This window comes from Rhinopithecus bieti, unplaced genomic scaffold (genome assembly GCF_001698545.2).
Source record: "Rhinopithecus bieti isolate Rb0 unplaced genomic scaffold, ASM169854v2 scaffold_6513, whole genome shotgun sequence".
NCBI classification, from domain to species: domain Eukaryota; kingdom Metazoa; phylum Chordata; class Mammalia; order Primates; family Cercopithecidae; genus Rhinopithecus; species Rhinopithecus bieti.
Window position 1 is genome coordinate 1,204,158 of NW_016805931.1, and position 13,542 is coordinate 1,217,699.

The 13,542-nt window shown below is 46.2% G+C and overlaps 1 protein-coding gene across 1 annotated transcript in view; it reads left to right on the forward strand.

Moving 5' to 3' along the window:
* IL31RA (interleukin 31 receptor A) overlaps positions 1 to 13,119 on the forward strand; it is a 79,553-nt gene extending 66,434 nt beyond the window's left edge. Inside the window, exons 12-15 of the mRNA XM_017874208.1 lie at positions 843 to 983; positions 3,780 to 3,873; positions 5,148 to 5,229; positions 6,938 to 13,119. Of these exons, the coding sequence (XP_017729697.1) occupies positions 843 to 983; positions 3,780 to 3,873; positions 5,148 to 5,229; positions 6,938 to 7,423 (803 nt within the window). The 3' untranslated portion in view covers positions 7,424 to 13,119. The remainder of the gene's footprint in view (positions 1 to 842; positions 984 to 3,779; positions 3,874 to 5,147; positions 5,230 to 6,937) is intronic.
* Positions 13,120 to 13,542: the final 423 nt, after the last annotated feature.

The following is a 13,542-nucleotide window of genomic DNA, read 5'->3' on the forward strand; positions in this document are numbered from 1 at the left end:
TTTTTTTTTTTTTTTTTTTTTTTTTTTTTTTTGAGATGGAGTTTTGCTCTTGTTGCACAGACAGGAGTGCAATGGCACGATCTTGACTCACCGCAGCCTCCGCCTCCCAGGTTCAAGCAATTCTCCTGCCTCAGCCTCCCAAGTAGCTGGGATTGCAGGCATGCACCACCACATCCAGCTAATTTTGTATTTTTAGTGGAGACGGGGTTTCCCCATGTTGGTCAGGCTGGTCTCGAACTCCCGACCTCGGGTGATCTGCCCGCTCCGGCTTCCCAAAGTGCTGGGATCACAGGCGTGAGCCACTGCACCCAGCCAGCCCATTTGTATATCTTCTTTGGAGAAGTGTCTTTTTAATCTTTTTTCTTATGTTTAAATTGGGTTGTCTTTTCGCTATTGAGTTTATAAGAGTTCTTTATATATTTTAGATATAAGTTATTTATCAGATATATGATTTGTAAATATTTTCTCCCGTTCTATGGGTTGTCTTTTCATTCTCGATATTATCTTTTGATGCACAAAAACTTTGAATTTTAGTGAAATCCAGCTTAACCTATTTTTTTCTTTTGCTGCTTGTGCTTTTGGCATCATATCTAAGAAACCATTGTGAAATTCAAGGTTGTGAAGATTTATCCTATGCTGTCTACTAAGAGTTTTTATAGTTCTAGCTCTTATATTGAGATCCTTGGTCCATCTTGATATTTAAGCAGGACATGAATAGGGGTCAGAATATGAGACAGCTGAGCTTGGAAGCACAGGTTCCAATGCTCTTATTTTGGTGCTACTGGGACACAATTTTCAGTCTGGTTTGACTGTGGTGTTTGATCTCTGTATTTTTGCTTTAGCCAAGACAGTCAACTCCAGCATCTTGCAGTATGGCCTGGAGTCCCTGAAACGAAAGACCTCTTACACAGTTCAGGTCATGGCCAGCACCAGTGCTGGGGGAACCAACGGGACCAGCATAAATTTCAAGACATTGTCATTCAGTGAGTATCTCCTTCAGGCCTTAAGTACCTCTCCCTCACGTTTACCTTATATCAGAGAGAAATGACATCTGCCAAAGGCTGGAGGAAGTCAAATGAAAGGGCAGTGCCTAGGTGAAAAGAGCCACCCTGCTCTCTGGCTCACCAACCTTCCTGGAAAGCATATAGGTAAGGAGATGGGAGGGAGAGAGCAAGCGGGTTGAGAGCTGAATTTGGAAATGCTGGTCATTTTGGTCATTCCTCTTGGGCAGCCACAAATCATCTGGAGGAGGAGGTATCAAATTAATGCCAACTTCAGTCTTAGCACCAAACCAGCTCCCGTCTCAAGGCTGTCTCCCCGTTCACAGTCACCAGTTTCTGCATGTCATAGGTTACAGTATGTATTAGTCTGTTTTCATGCTGCTGATAAAAACATACCAAGACTGGGTAATTTATAAAGAAAAAGAGGTTTAATGGACTCATGGTTCCACGTGGCTGGGGAAGCCTCACAATCATGGTGGAAGGCGAAATGTACATCTTACATGGTGGCAGACAAGAGAGAATAAGGACCAAGTGAAAGTGTTTTCCCCCTATAAAGCCATCAGATCTCATGAGATTTATTCAGTTTCATGAGAATGGTATGGGGGGAATTGCCCCCATGATTCAGTTATCTCCCACTGGGTCCCTCCCACAACATGTGGGAATTGTGGGAGCTATAATTCAAGATGAGATTTGGGTGGGGACACAGCCAAACCGTTTCACTGTACAACAGGGCCTTCAAGGGAAAACCTTGGTTAACACAGGACCACTGACCCATAGGAAGGGGCTTAACCTCATCATTTGTGGAGGCTTTTTTTGAGCAAAAAGGCATATGATATATTTAACTTACCTGCTTTTACTTTAAAAAAATAGCAGGAAAAATTTACTAGAGACAACAAATAATGTAAAATAAAATGTAGCTTCATATGATGGCTGGTTAAGGGAGATATTTGAGAGGGAGGCAGATGGAATGAGGAGGGACATGAAGCAGAAAGTAGGAAGGAGAATGGGAGAAACAGAAATATGTTAATTTTGCTAAGTCCTTGAGTGACAGAGATTTGATTTTTAAGTACGCACTAAAACTGTCTTAAAGAATGAACAACTTTTAGATCAAAAGTGAAGGGACACTGCCAAGTTTTGCAATAACTGAGGCAAGCTAAAATTGCTTGAAATATTCTCAAAAGCCTCTTTTGCATCACATTCTTCAAGAACAAAATTGCTTTATGACTCTGGAAAATGTGAGTATGACATTTTTTTTTACAGAGAAAACATATTCTGTTTTGATGGACTAACATTGCCTTCTAGGAACTCTTTTTGATATGCTGTTTAAAATGTTTTAAAGCTATATTGAAGTTCTGCAACACTGGGCACAAATTTCGTCAGCTCGAGGAGTTTTCTCCAAGGGTTAAATGAAAGCAAGATCCAGCCCTGGAACCTAGAAGTTTCCTACCCTGGTCTATAGATTATAAATCACCCTGCTTCCGTTTTTGATAATCTGTAATCCATTTTCCACACAGCAGCCAGAGTTTCAAACCCTGAATTCTCTGCTTAAAAGACCCCAGTGACTTTTATTATATTTTAAAGAAAATCCAAACTCCTTCCTATAACTTTCAAGGTCTTTCATCATCTGTCCCTTACTGACCTCATTTTTCCTACTGCTTTCTGCCTCGATTTATCTTCCTTACCTTGTTCCTGCTTCAAAGCTTTTGCATCCACTGTTTATTCTGCCTGGAATGCTTTTCTCCATGGTTTTACATGGCTGGATCCTTCTCACTATTAAGATCAGCTTGAATTTTACTCCTTCCTTGGACACCTTAGCTAAAATTGCTGTCTGGATGCAGTGGCTCATGCCTGTAACTCCAGCACTTTGGGAGGCCAAGGCAGGAGGATCACTCAAGGCCAGGAGTTCAAGACCAGCCTGGCCAACATGGTGAAACCCAGTCTCTACCTAAAATACAAAAATTAGCCGGGCTTGGTGGCAGGTGCCTGTAATCCAAGCTACCAGGGAGGCTGGGGCAGGAGAATCACTTGAACCCAGGAGGCGGAGGTTGCAGTGAGCCAAGATGTACCACTGCACTCCAGCCTGGGTGACACAGTGAGACTCCTTCTAAAAAAAAAAAAACTAAAAATTAGCTGGGCATGATTGATGGCTTGCACCTGCAAGTCCTAGGTATTTCGGAGGCTGAGGCAGGAGGTTGCTTGAGTCCAGGAGTTTGAGGCTACAGTGAGCTATGATCATGCCAGTGCACTCCAGCCTGGGCGACAGAGCAAGACCCATCTCAAAAAATATATATAGAAATTAAAAAGTAAGTGCTCAATAAATATTCACTGAATGAATGCTGTTGGAATGAATGCTGCCAGGAGAAGACGCCTAGATGGGGAGCCACAAAATTCTGTGTTTTGTTTTGTTTTGTTTTGAGATGAAGTTTAGCCCTGTCACCCAGGCTAGAGTGCAATGGCACAATCTCGGCTCACTGCAACCTCCACCTCCCAGGTTCAAGCGATTCTCCTGCCTCAGCCTCCTGAGTAGCTGGGATTACAGGTGCATGCGACCACACCCAGCTAATTTTTGTATCTTTAGTACAGACGAGGTTTCACCATGTTGACCAGGCTGGTCTCAAACTCCTGACCTGGGGGTTTTTTAGTGGAAAGAAATGGAATTTAATTGAAAGAAAACTAATACGAAATTGTGTTGCTGAAGCTACTAGAAGAAAAGTTAATCACTGATTTTGTAAAGGAGGTGAGGAACTCACTACTGACTTTTGTTCTTTCTTTTCAAAGGTGTTTTTGAGATTATCCTTATAACTTCTCTGATTGGTGGAGGCCTTCTTATTCTCATTATCCTGACGGTGGCATATGGTCTCAAAAAACCCAAGTGAGTCTGCAGACAACAGTGGGTGCCTTAAAAATCAGGGACAAAAAGGGGTTGAAGTCATCATAGGTGCTTCATAGGAGAGGGCACTCTACCATTAAGGGGTGTTCATTCATTTATTAACTTGGTGCATATTTATGGAGGTTATTAAAGGCCACGCTCAGTGGCTCATCAGAATTCTTACCAAGCAAAAGCACTTTCGTTTCCCAGAGCTCCATGCCCAGGTCTAGGCCTTTTTGAGGCCAGGAGAGTGCCAGCTGCCCCACAGACTCTGTCTGCTCCATTTGCCATCTGAGACTGGAGTTGGAGAGCAGGCCCTTTCTCTCAGTGTCTAGCGGGGCCCCTGGCTGCAGCAGGAGGCCTTCTTGCAAGCTTCTGTCTCAGGCAGAACAGGGAGCAGTGTCTCCATGGTGCTGGAGTGCTGGCCAGTCGTCTGCAGGTGCAAGCTTGTTGCTTGCTTGCAGTGCAGTGAGGCTCTGGGTCCAGGAGCCTTTGCCCTGCTTGCCCTGGCCACTGTGGGGAAGAAAGCACGTCTTCAGGGTCTTACACTTTCTCTCTGCAGTGAGCTTTATGGCACCCTAATGGTCCTTCCCTGGTTGAACTGGCTCTCCGAATTAGACAGCTGTGAGTCATCTGTGTCAAGCAGCTGCACTTAGTTAAGCTAATATCAACCTCAGTTACCAACTGTAGGTGGTAACCAAGCCACCAGCATAGATTCTTGTACATTATACACTTAGGTAATCATTTTGATCTTAGCATGCATCAGAATCAGGCCTCATCCCCAGAGTTTCTGATTCAGTGGTTCTAGGGTAAAGCCCCCAAATTTGCATTTCTAACAAGTTCCCAGGTGATGCTGCTGCTGCTGCTTGGGACCACACTTCAAGAACCATTGCAGGAAAGTGTAGGTAGCTTATAAAGTTTGTAAAACCTTATAAACTTGTCCTTCCCAGAGGATAAGCTTCAAAGGAATGACTCTGTGATGGTGCAATTTACAGCATTGGGACAGGCATGGAGATGCCCGGATGGGAGAGAGGGGAAGATAAGCTTTGTATGGGGAGTCTCCTTTGATCACATCCCACAGAGAACTTGCAATGTCACTCCCCAGCACACACCGCAAAACAACTCCACTTTCCCAGATTCTATCAGGCAGACATGCCCCCTTATTTAGGAGGGAAACTTACAATTCCCTTTAGCACAGCCTCACTCTTTTGACTCAGCCATATGGTGCTAATGCTTCTTGGATTCACCTCCCATCTTAAAATCTTCTCTCTCATTAGCAAATTGACTCACCTGTGTTGGCCCAGTGTTCCCAACCCTGCTGAAAGTAGTATAGCCACATGGCGTGGAGATGATTTCAAGGTAAACTCTTCTGTTTTTATTAAGGAAATCATCGTCATGGGAGGTAGACAAGGTGGATGGAGATGGGGAAGAGTCCTAGGCTGAGATTTTTTCGAGGTACACATCAAGAGAACTCGAGTTGAAAAGTCTTAGGGAATGGCAGGCAGGGAAGATGGAATCAGCCTTCCTGGAACGACTTTGACCTCATGCTTTGACAAGAGGAAAGGGTTTCACCAGGCTCATGAGGACCCAGTGTGTTCCCAGGTGGAACTGGTCCCATAAAGGATGCTGCAGAATAAAGACACTGGCCCTATCCTTCCTGACCCGATGGGCTAGAGAGAGAGGAGTCCTGGCTATAGGATTTGAAACCATTTACAAAGCAGCCAAGAGCACATTAATCTAAAGACTGCCTAAATATCACCAAGGAATGTTGATGGGCATGGCAGTCTGAGGCTACCTCATGTTGTTTTTCTCAGGTTGGGGACATCAGAGTCAGGCTTTGGCTTTATGTAACTGGCACTGGGGTTTTCTAGTGAGTATTCCTTAACTAGAAACCCTCCATTTTCATAAATTTTTAAGTGGAAAACTGTTAGGGAAATTTTAAGGTTTAATTTCTTGCTTACGTAGAAACAAGCCCAATCAAATATAACCTTTAAATCCTTACTACTGAAAGGCTGTTTCCAGGTTTTCCTTGATGCACAAATTTTAAATATTAGTCCTTGTTCCAACTCAGAAGTCTTTTTTGAGCATGGGCATTTTGTTATAATGGGCTGTCTTTCTATTTCTTCCTCTTATCAGTCCAGTATACTGGACTTACACCATTTACTTTCCTGCTTATTTAATGTCATTTAGAGAGTAAATGGATTCATAGGCAGTGCTCTCTGATAACTAATGTGCTTTTTGAATAATCTGCAGGTTGGGCCTCTAGAGTCAGCACTTACTAATCACTCACTACATGCCAGGCACTGGGCTAGGCCCTTGGGATACAAATGACAGAGTCACTGTCCCTGCCATGAGGCCACCTCTGATATTCTGGAGAGGTTGAACAAGTCTGTCTCTATGATGTGGTTTTTCCATACCTAAGAGTTCTAATTTTGGTGCTTCCATCTTAACTGGGGTTTTGTGAGCATGGGATTATGTGGAAAATAGCCTTGCACACTCTAGCAGAATAAATTGTTTGAATTGGCCGGGTGCGGCGGCTCATGCCTATAATCCCAACATTTTGGGAGGCCAAGGCAGCAGATAACTTGAGCTCAGGAGTTCAAGACCAGCCTGAGCAAGACGACGAAACCCCATCTCTACAAAAAATTAAAAAATTAGCCAGGTGTGGTGGTGTGCATCTGTAGCCCCAGCAACTCAGGAGGCTGATGGGGGAGAATTACCCAAGGCTGGGAAGTTGAGGCTGCAGTGAGTGGTGATCATGCTACTGCACTCCAGCCTGGGCAACGGGAGTGAGACCCTATCTCAAATAAAAAAAAAATTATATACATATATATAAATATATTTAAAACATTGTTTGAATTCAGGGCACTGTTTCTCAGGAAATGTGCCACTCCTTCCAAGTTCTGTGGAAGGGCATGTGGAGAGGGTTGGCCACCACTTCTGGGCCTGGGAGGAAGGTGGGGGCTGTTCCGGAGGTGGGCATTTGCTGTCCCAAGCCTACAAGTTTTTGGCTATGTTATGTGTGACTTCTAAATGACTACTTGGGATGTCCCTTTTTCTTTTCTAGGATAAGCTAAACCTGAAGGAGTCTGATGACTCTGTGAACACAGAAGACAGGATCTTAAAACCATGTTCCACCCCCAGTGACAAGTTGGTTATTGACAAGTTGGTGGTGAACTTTGGGAATGTTCTGCAAGAAGTGTTCACAGATGAAGCCAGAACGGGTCAGGAAAACAATTTAGGAGGGGAAAAGAATGAGTACGTGACCCACCCCTTCAGGCCTGACTGTCCCCTGGGGAAAAGTTTTGAGGAGCTCCCAGTTTCACCTGAGATTCCTCCCAGAAAATCCCAATACCTACGTTCGAGGATGCCAGAAGGGACCTGCCCGGAAGCCGAAGAGCAGCTTCTCATTTCTGGTCGAAGTCTAGAAAGTCTAGCACCAGACCATGTGTGGGAGGCAGCGGCCCCAAATCCGTATTTGAAAAATTCAGTGACAACCAGGGAATTTCTTGTGTCTCAAAAACTTCCAGAGCACACCAAAGGAGAAGTCTAAATGCGACCGTAGCATGAGACCCTCAGGGCCTCAGTGTGGATGGCCTTTGCCAGAGAAGATGTCAAGACTCAGCATGCAGCGCTTGCTTGGCCCCGCCACATCCTGCCTGGGTTAAAGTCTCCCCTGCCCTTGAGCTGCCAGTTGAACTTGGTCGGCACAGGTGTGACCTTGTGCTAGGAAGAAGGGATGGTGATAAGCCCAAGTTTTGGAAAGGAACAGCAATCTCTTTTCTTTTGCTCAGATACCAAGCTCTCACAGAAGCTGTGCCTCCTGACAGATTGGCTTTGGAGGAAGGGCCCAGGTTCTGAGCCCAAAGGACCCCCAAGGTGGACATACCTGGCCTCCTAGGAATTGGGTCATGGTGCCAGCCTTTGCTGGGGCTACGCCTCAGAGCTCCAGAAGGCCTTTCCCTGCTGCCAGAGGACAGTTGTTTTGTTGGCTCTTGGGTGGTTTGGGCTCTGAGCTTCCCCTACGAGGTAGCCCTAAAGCCTTCATCTCTCCCCACAGTTGGGGCTGCAGGTGGAGTGGACCTTCCTAAGGGGGTGCCTGAGGCTCCTCACATCCTCTTAGATCTCAAGTGTCTGTAGCAACACCACACCTGAGAATCCTCACCCCCAATTTACAGTGCATTGACTAAAAAATCAAGGAATGGGGAGGGCCCTGGGGAATGCACGCTGCCGGGCACAGCTCTGCCCAGTCTCCAGGGGCCACTTCCCAGCTGCCGCTGCCCTTCTATTCAGCACCCAGCCTGGGAGCAGAAAGGCACCTGACATTGCAGTGGTTGTCAGTATGAGGGGACGCTGGCCCCTCATACTGGCTCAGAGCACAGGAATGCTTACTGAACATATCCTTAAAAGGCCTCTTCCCAGAAGCAGCAGGGCAGGGCCTGGGAATATGCAATGCTTAGCAACTTTGCAACCCCAACAGGAGGACTTCTTCTCCTTTGCTCTAGCTAAGCACAGAGCTTGTGACTATTTAGTGGAGCCTTTCATGGAAGTGTGGATTGCTGGCTTCAGCACTGAGATGCTACTGGGCTCCTCCTGTAACTACAGTGACAGAGTCAGCTGTGACTCCCTTGACCTTTGTGGGAGGTCACTAGGAGCCTGGTGAGATCAGGGCAGGCGAGACAATGAGTGAGTGGTCCAAGGTGTAGTGAACCCATCACTTGCCAGCCAGGAAGGCTGATGGTATTTTTTCTAGGCGAGTGTGAGGAATCAGTACTAGGATTGCAGGCGTCAACTTTGCAAGCCACCCACTCAGGTGTGCAAAACATCACTTTACTTTCCTAAAACTAATTGCTAGCCTGAGACCTGAAACTTCAAAGTAACCTCAGCCCAGTGTGATGATTTTGGAGTTGCCTTGGGTTTGTGACTCAGTCACATTTGGGGTTTTGCCCTCCTCTGTCCTGCCTGGGACTGGCTCTGAGTGCCGAAGATGTTCAATGGTGCAGCATCTGTCGGGCAGTCGGTCACTCAGTGGAGTCCTCTGGGTCATGTATTTGTCCGGCTGCGGTTTTGACTCTGGCCTCGTGTATTTACTATGGTCCCTCCGGTCCCTGTTGGGTCACCTGCCATCCACCTTAGCCAATTGCTGCCTCGTTGCTGTGGGTACAGGAAGGTGTGACTGCTCTCTCAAAGCTCCATCCTCATTAACATCTCCAGCGGCTGCAGCCATCCCCCAACCACCCCACCCAGGACTCGGTACTCCTGGTTTACAGAACACTGACTTCTGACACAGCAAGGAATGAGGGAGGCCCTAGGCAGGCCACTGGGGAACAGGACTCTAGGGCAATGCCCCGACCCTTTGTCCTGCACTCAGGTCCAGGTGTAGGAAGGGACCAAACAAAAGGGATGCATCCTATTCTCACGCCGCCCCTGATGTCTGCTCTCCCTGTTCTCCACCCCTTCTGCGGTGTGGGCTCTTCTGTGAGCCCACTGTCCCCAGAGTTCCAGATGGAGCCTTTGGCCACCCCACCTCCGGATTCGTGAACGTATGGGGAGATTCTAGCCTTGCCTCCTGTCTTGGTCCGAGGATGGGGGAGGGCACAGGTACTCCCACAGCTGTTCTTTCAACCCTCCTGCCCACCCGTAGTTGGGGGAATTTTCTCAAATTCTGTGGGAGGTGGGTGAGAAGAGAGCCTGGAATTAGTTTTCACAAACTTGTCTGTCTCACACCTGGATGTAGATGAAGCTTTTGAACCTAAAATCTAAGAATTTGATAGGAGAGAAAATGGATTCCCAGTGGCTCCTGTGAGTGGATTCCAGAGATAAGTACGTTGCCCTCTGGCCTCTGCTCCTTCATCATCAAAGCGGGAAGCGTCTCCTGCTGGACAATTTGCAAATCCCCACCCAGGCTTTCCTGTTTCATTTCTTCTTTCCTTTCTCTCCTCTTGCCCCTATCTTCTGCTTTGTTTTCCCCACTGCCAGAGCGTCTCATCTTTCAACACTTCCTATTTTTTTTCTTGTTTCTTTTCATTCCTTTCTCCCCTTCCATCAGCCTCCTGTGATCATTTTCCATGGTTTTATTACCTTTGAGGGGTGGGAAGATGGTGTCTCTGTTTCTCTCTAGATGGGAGGAGCTGTTTCTGTGAGTCCCCAAAACGCACTGGTGGGCCACACACTTAGCTCTCTTGAGCAGATTCACAGGATGCGGGCCTCAGAGTTCAGAGCACTGGTTTCTTCCTCTCCTGGATTGAGTCACCAGTTGTCCCAGCTCTGGGCACCCGCGATTGCCTCTGTGACTGGAGAAGGCCATCTGTGTTTTCCCTGTTTACTGTCAGAGACATTGTGAGGACACAAACAGGAAGACTTATGTTTTAGCAAGGGCATTAAAAATGGATAAAATTCCTGTTAACCAGTTTTCTGAGTCCCTGGGATCCACGCAGACAGCTAGGTTAGTGGCCTTTCTTTAACAGTAAGAGCAGAAAATTTTTAAAGAATGACAGAGAAGCCAATCTGTGGCTTAAATAAAAAGACCACAAGTTCCTTCTGGAGTCTTGGGAGGCAGCGGTGTGAAAACAGCATGCAAGGGTCTGGAGGAGGCAGGAGATGGGGAGAGATGAAAAAGGAGAGGCCCCCAGCATGGATCCCTCCGGCCACTCTGCTGATGCTCTGTGTGCAAGGAAAGCCTGTGCTGGCCAGTCCACCCCAGTCTCATTCTGTCCCCATTTTACGCATGCCCCTAGTTACTCCTGCTGCAGCAGGCACCCTGCCGCCCAGGGCAGTGGCCCACAGGCCAAATCCAGGCCCTGTTTTTGTAGGTTCATGAACTAAAAGCCACAATGACCTGTTTAGATGGTTGAAAACAAAAAGAATAACATTTTGTGACAAGAGGACTCCATGAAATTCACATTTTAGTGTTGACAAAGTATAATGGGAACACAGCCATGCCCATCCTTGACCTATTCCCTGTGGCGGCTTGCCCCTACAAAGGCAGAGTTTAGTTTCAACAGAGTTTTTCCCACAAAGCCGAAAACATTTATCCTTTGCAGAAAAAATTTGTGGACAATTTTTTGTGGGGTACGGTGGACGCCTACCGTAACCCACAGACGTGAAACTCAGACTGCCACTGTGTTTCAACTTTGAATTAGCTGCAGATGAAAAAGAAATCAGGATATGTCATTCTGAATTTCTGACCAAATAGGGACTGCCTTCTTTGAAGGGCCCACACACACTTACTGGTTTCCCACCAGCCCTCCTAAATTCCTGTCCCCTTCCCATAGCTAAGGTTGAGAGTTGGTGGCTTACACCAGTGGTTTTTCAACGGGAGTGATTTTGACCCCCAGCCTCCAAACCTCAGGCATTTGGTGATGCCTGGAGATATTTTTGATTGTCACTACTGGGAAGGTGCTACTGGCATCTAGTGGGTAGAGGCCGGCAATGCTGGAAATCATCTTACAATGCGCAGACCAGCCCTCACGACAAAGAATTATCTGGCAGAAATGTCAGCGGAGGCTGAGAAGTCCTGGCCTGAACTACCTTCTGCCTTCTAGATCCACACACAGCATTCGCGTGGGTGAGACTCACCTCTAGGTGTCCCCTCTTTTTTCTAATTTAAAATTTGTTTTAAATTCAACTCTACAACAATAATCCCAAGAGTTTTAAATAGCAATTATTTGTCATGCTTAATTAACTCCCGACGTGATCTGTGTGCACCTGTACACATTTTCAGCTAATTGCAAATCATACTGAATACATTATGTTCTCCCTTTACTTTCAGTTATTTCATATATAAAAATTCATGCATGAGCAAAGCATTTTGAATGTCCACGAAGAACCCCATGGCATGCCAGCATGGTGTGGTTTGCTAAGGCATCCCTTGGTCGATAGGATTCGTTTAAAGTCCTCCTAGTATAGAGTGCAATGCAATACACATTTATCTTTTCTCACCTTTGTCCTGTCTCTTTGGGGCTGTTTTTACAAAAGTGGAATTGCTGGGTCAGAATTTTATGGTTGTCACATTTTGCATGACTGTGTCGCATCAAAGGTTATACTGATTTACAGTATCACCAGACATGTCTGACGGATCCTTTGTCCTTTTCCACTGAGAATCAGCTGTCTACCACTCTGAACTTGATTTTGTCAATTTATCGGGAATAGTTAATGAAACTTTATAGTTATTTGTGTTCCTTTAATCCTCGTGAAGCTAAACTTTTCCCATTTTTATTTTATTGTTGCCATGTCCCGGAGTTGACATTACAGAATGTTCTCTGCCTCCATGCTCCTGGGGGCATTGAGAGACCAGCTGAGTTGCTAGAAATAAGAGGGACTCAATAGGCCCTTAGCACAGAGGGTGGACTTTGCCACTTGGTGGACTTTTAAAATACTTGTTTTTGTAGGGCATTTGAAAAAGAAATTTCACACTGGTGTATTTTGTTAATTGTTTATATGTAAATGTTGATTATTGACAAGCCTACCTGTAATCAAAATATGTAGTGTGGTCAGTGTCTTGCACTCTTATTGTGGCGGGGGGGGGGTCCTGAAGAGTGGAGTATGACTAAGGATAACAGCAGTCCTCATTCCCTCTGGACACTGGAGTCAGTGAGGAGAGAGTTTGCTCTGAAGCACAAACAGCTACAATCTATGCTCGAAGAGTCCCCCGGCCACACTAGCCCTTGACATAGAGCTCTATGCAGGGCTGTCCTGCCCAAAACGCTTGCTGTGTGCTGATGAGAAGGGCTGGGGAGAGGCGAGGGCCAGGGGAGGGGCAGAACTCCACAAGAGGGCAAAACCTGCTGTCAGCAACGCTCTTGTGGCTGTTCAGGGGAAGTGAGATACATGTACTATGCATTTCATTTTTAGGAATAGAATTCTCTCTTCCTGCCCAACTTCAATATAAGTGTGGACTAAAATGCCAGAAAGGTGTCCTGTGGTCTGCACTTGAAAGTAGAAATAAAAATATGCAAACTAGAAAGGACATGCAGAGTTTTCCAACTAGGAAGACTGAGTCTGTGGCCCCAAGAGAACCATCTCTGAAGACTGGGTATGTGGTCTTTTCCACACATGGACCACCTACGGATGCAATCTGTGATGCATGTGCATGAGAAGTCTGTTATAAAGTAGAATATGAAAACATAGTTATGCTAATAGGAACAGCTTTTAAAATGCTTTTGTATTTGGGCCTTCCATACAAAAAAGCCATAATACCATTTTCATGTAATGCTATACTTCTATACTATTTTCATGTAATGCTATACTTCTATATTAAAGTTTTACCTACTCAGCCAGGTGCAGTGGCTCACGCCTTTAATCCCAGCACTTTGGGAGGCCGAGGTGGGTGGATCAGGGGGTCAGGAGTTTGAGACCAGCCTGGGCAACATGGTAAAACCCTGTCTCTACAAAAAATAAAAAAATTAGCCAGGCGTGGTGGTGGCGGGCGCCTGTAATCTCAGCTACTTGGGAGGCTGAGGCAGGAGAATCACTTGAACCCAGGAGGCAGAGATTGCAGTGAGCCAAGATCATGCCACTGCACTCCAGCCCAGACAACAGAGCAAGACCCTGTCTTAAAGTTTTACCTACTCAGCTATGTAAACTGAGACTCCACAATGTAAATACGTGAGAGATCGGGGAGCCTGGTGGCTATGGGAAAGGGCTCCAGGTGACCAGGACTCGGCAGCTCAT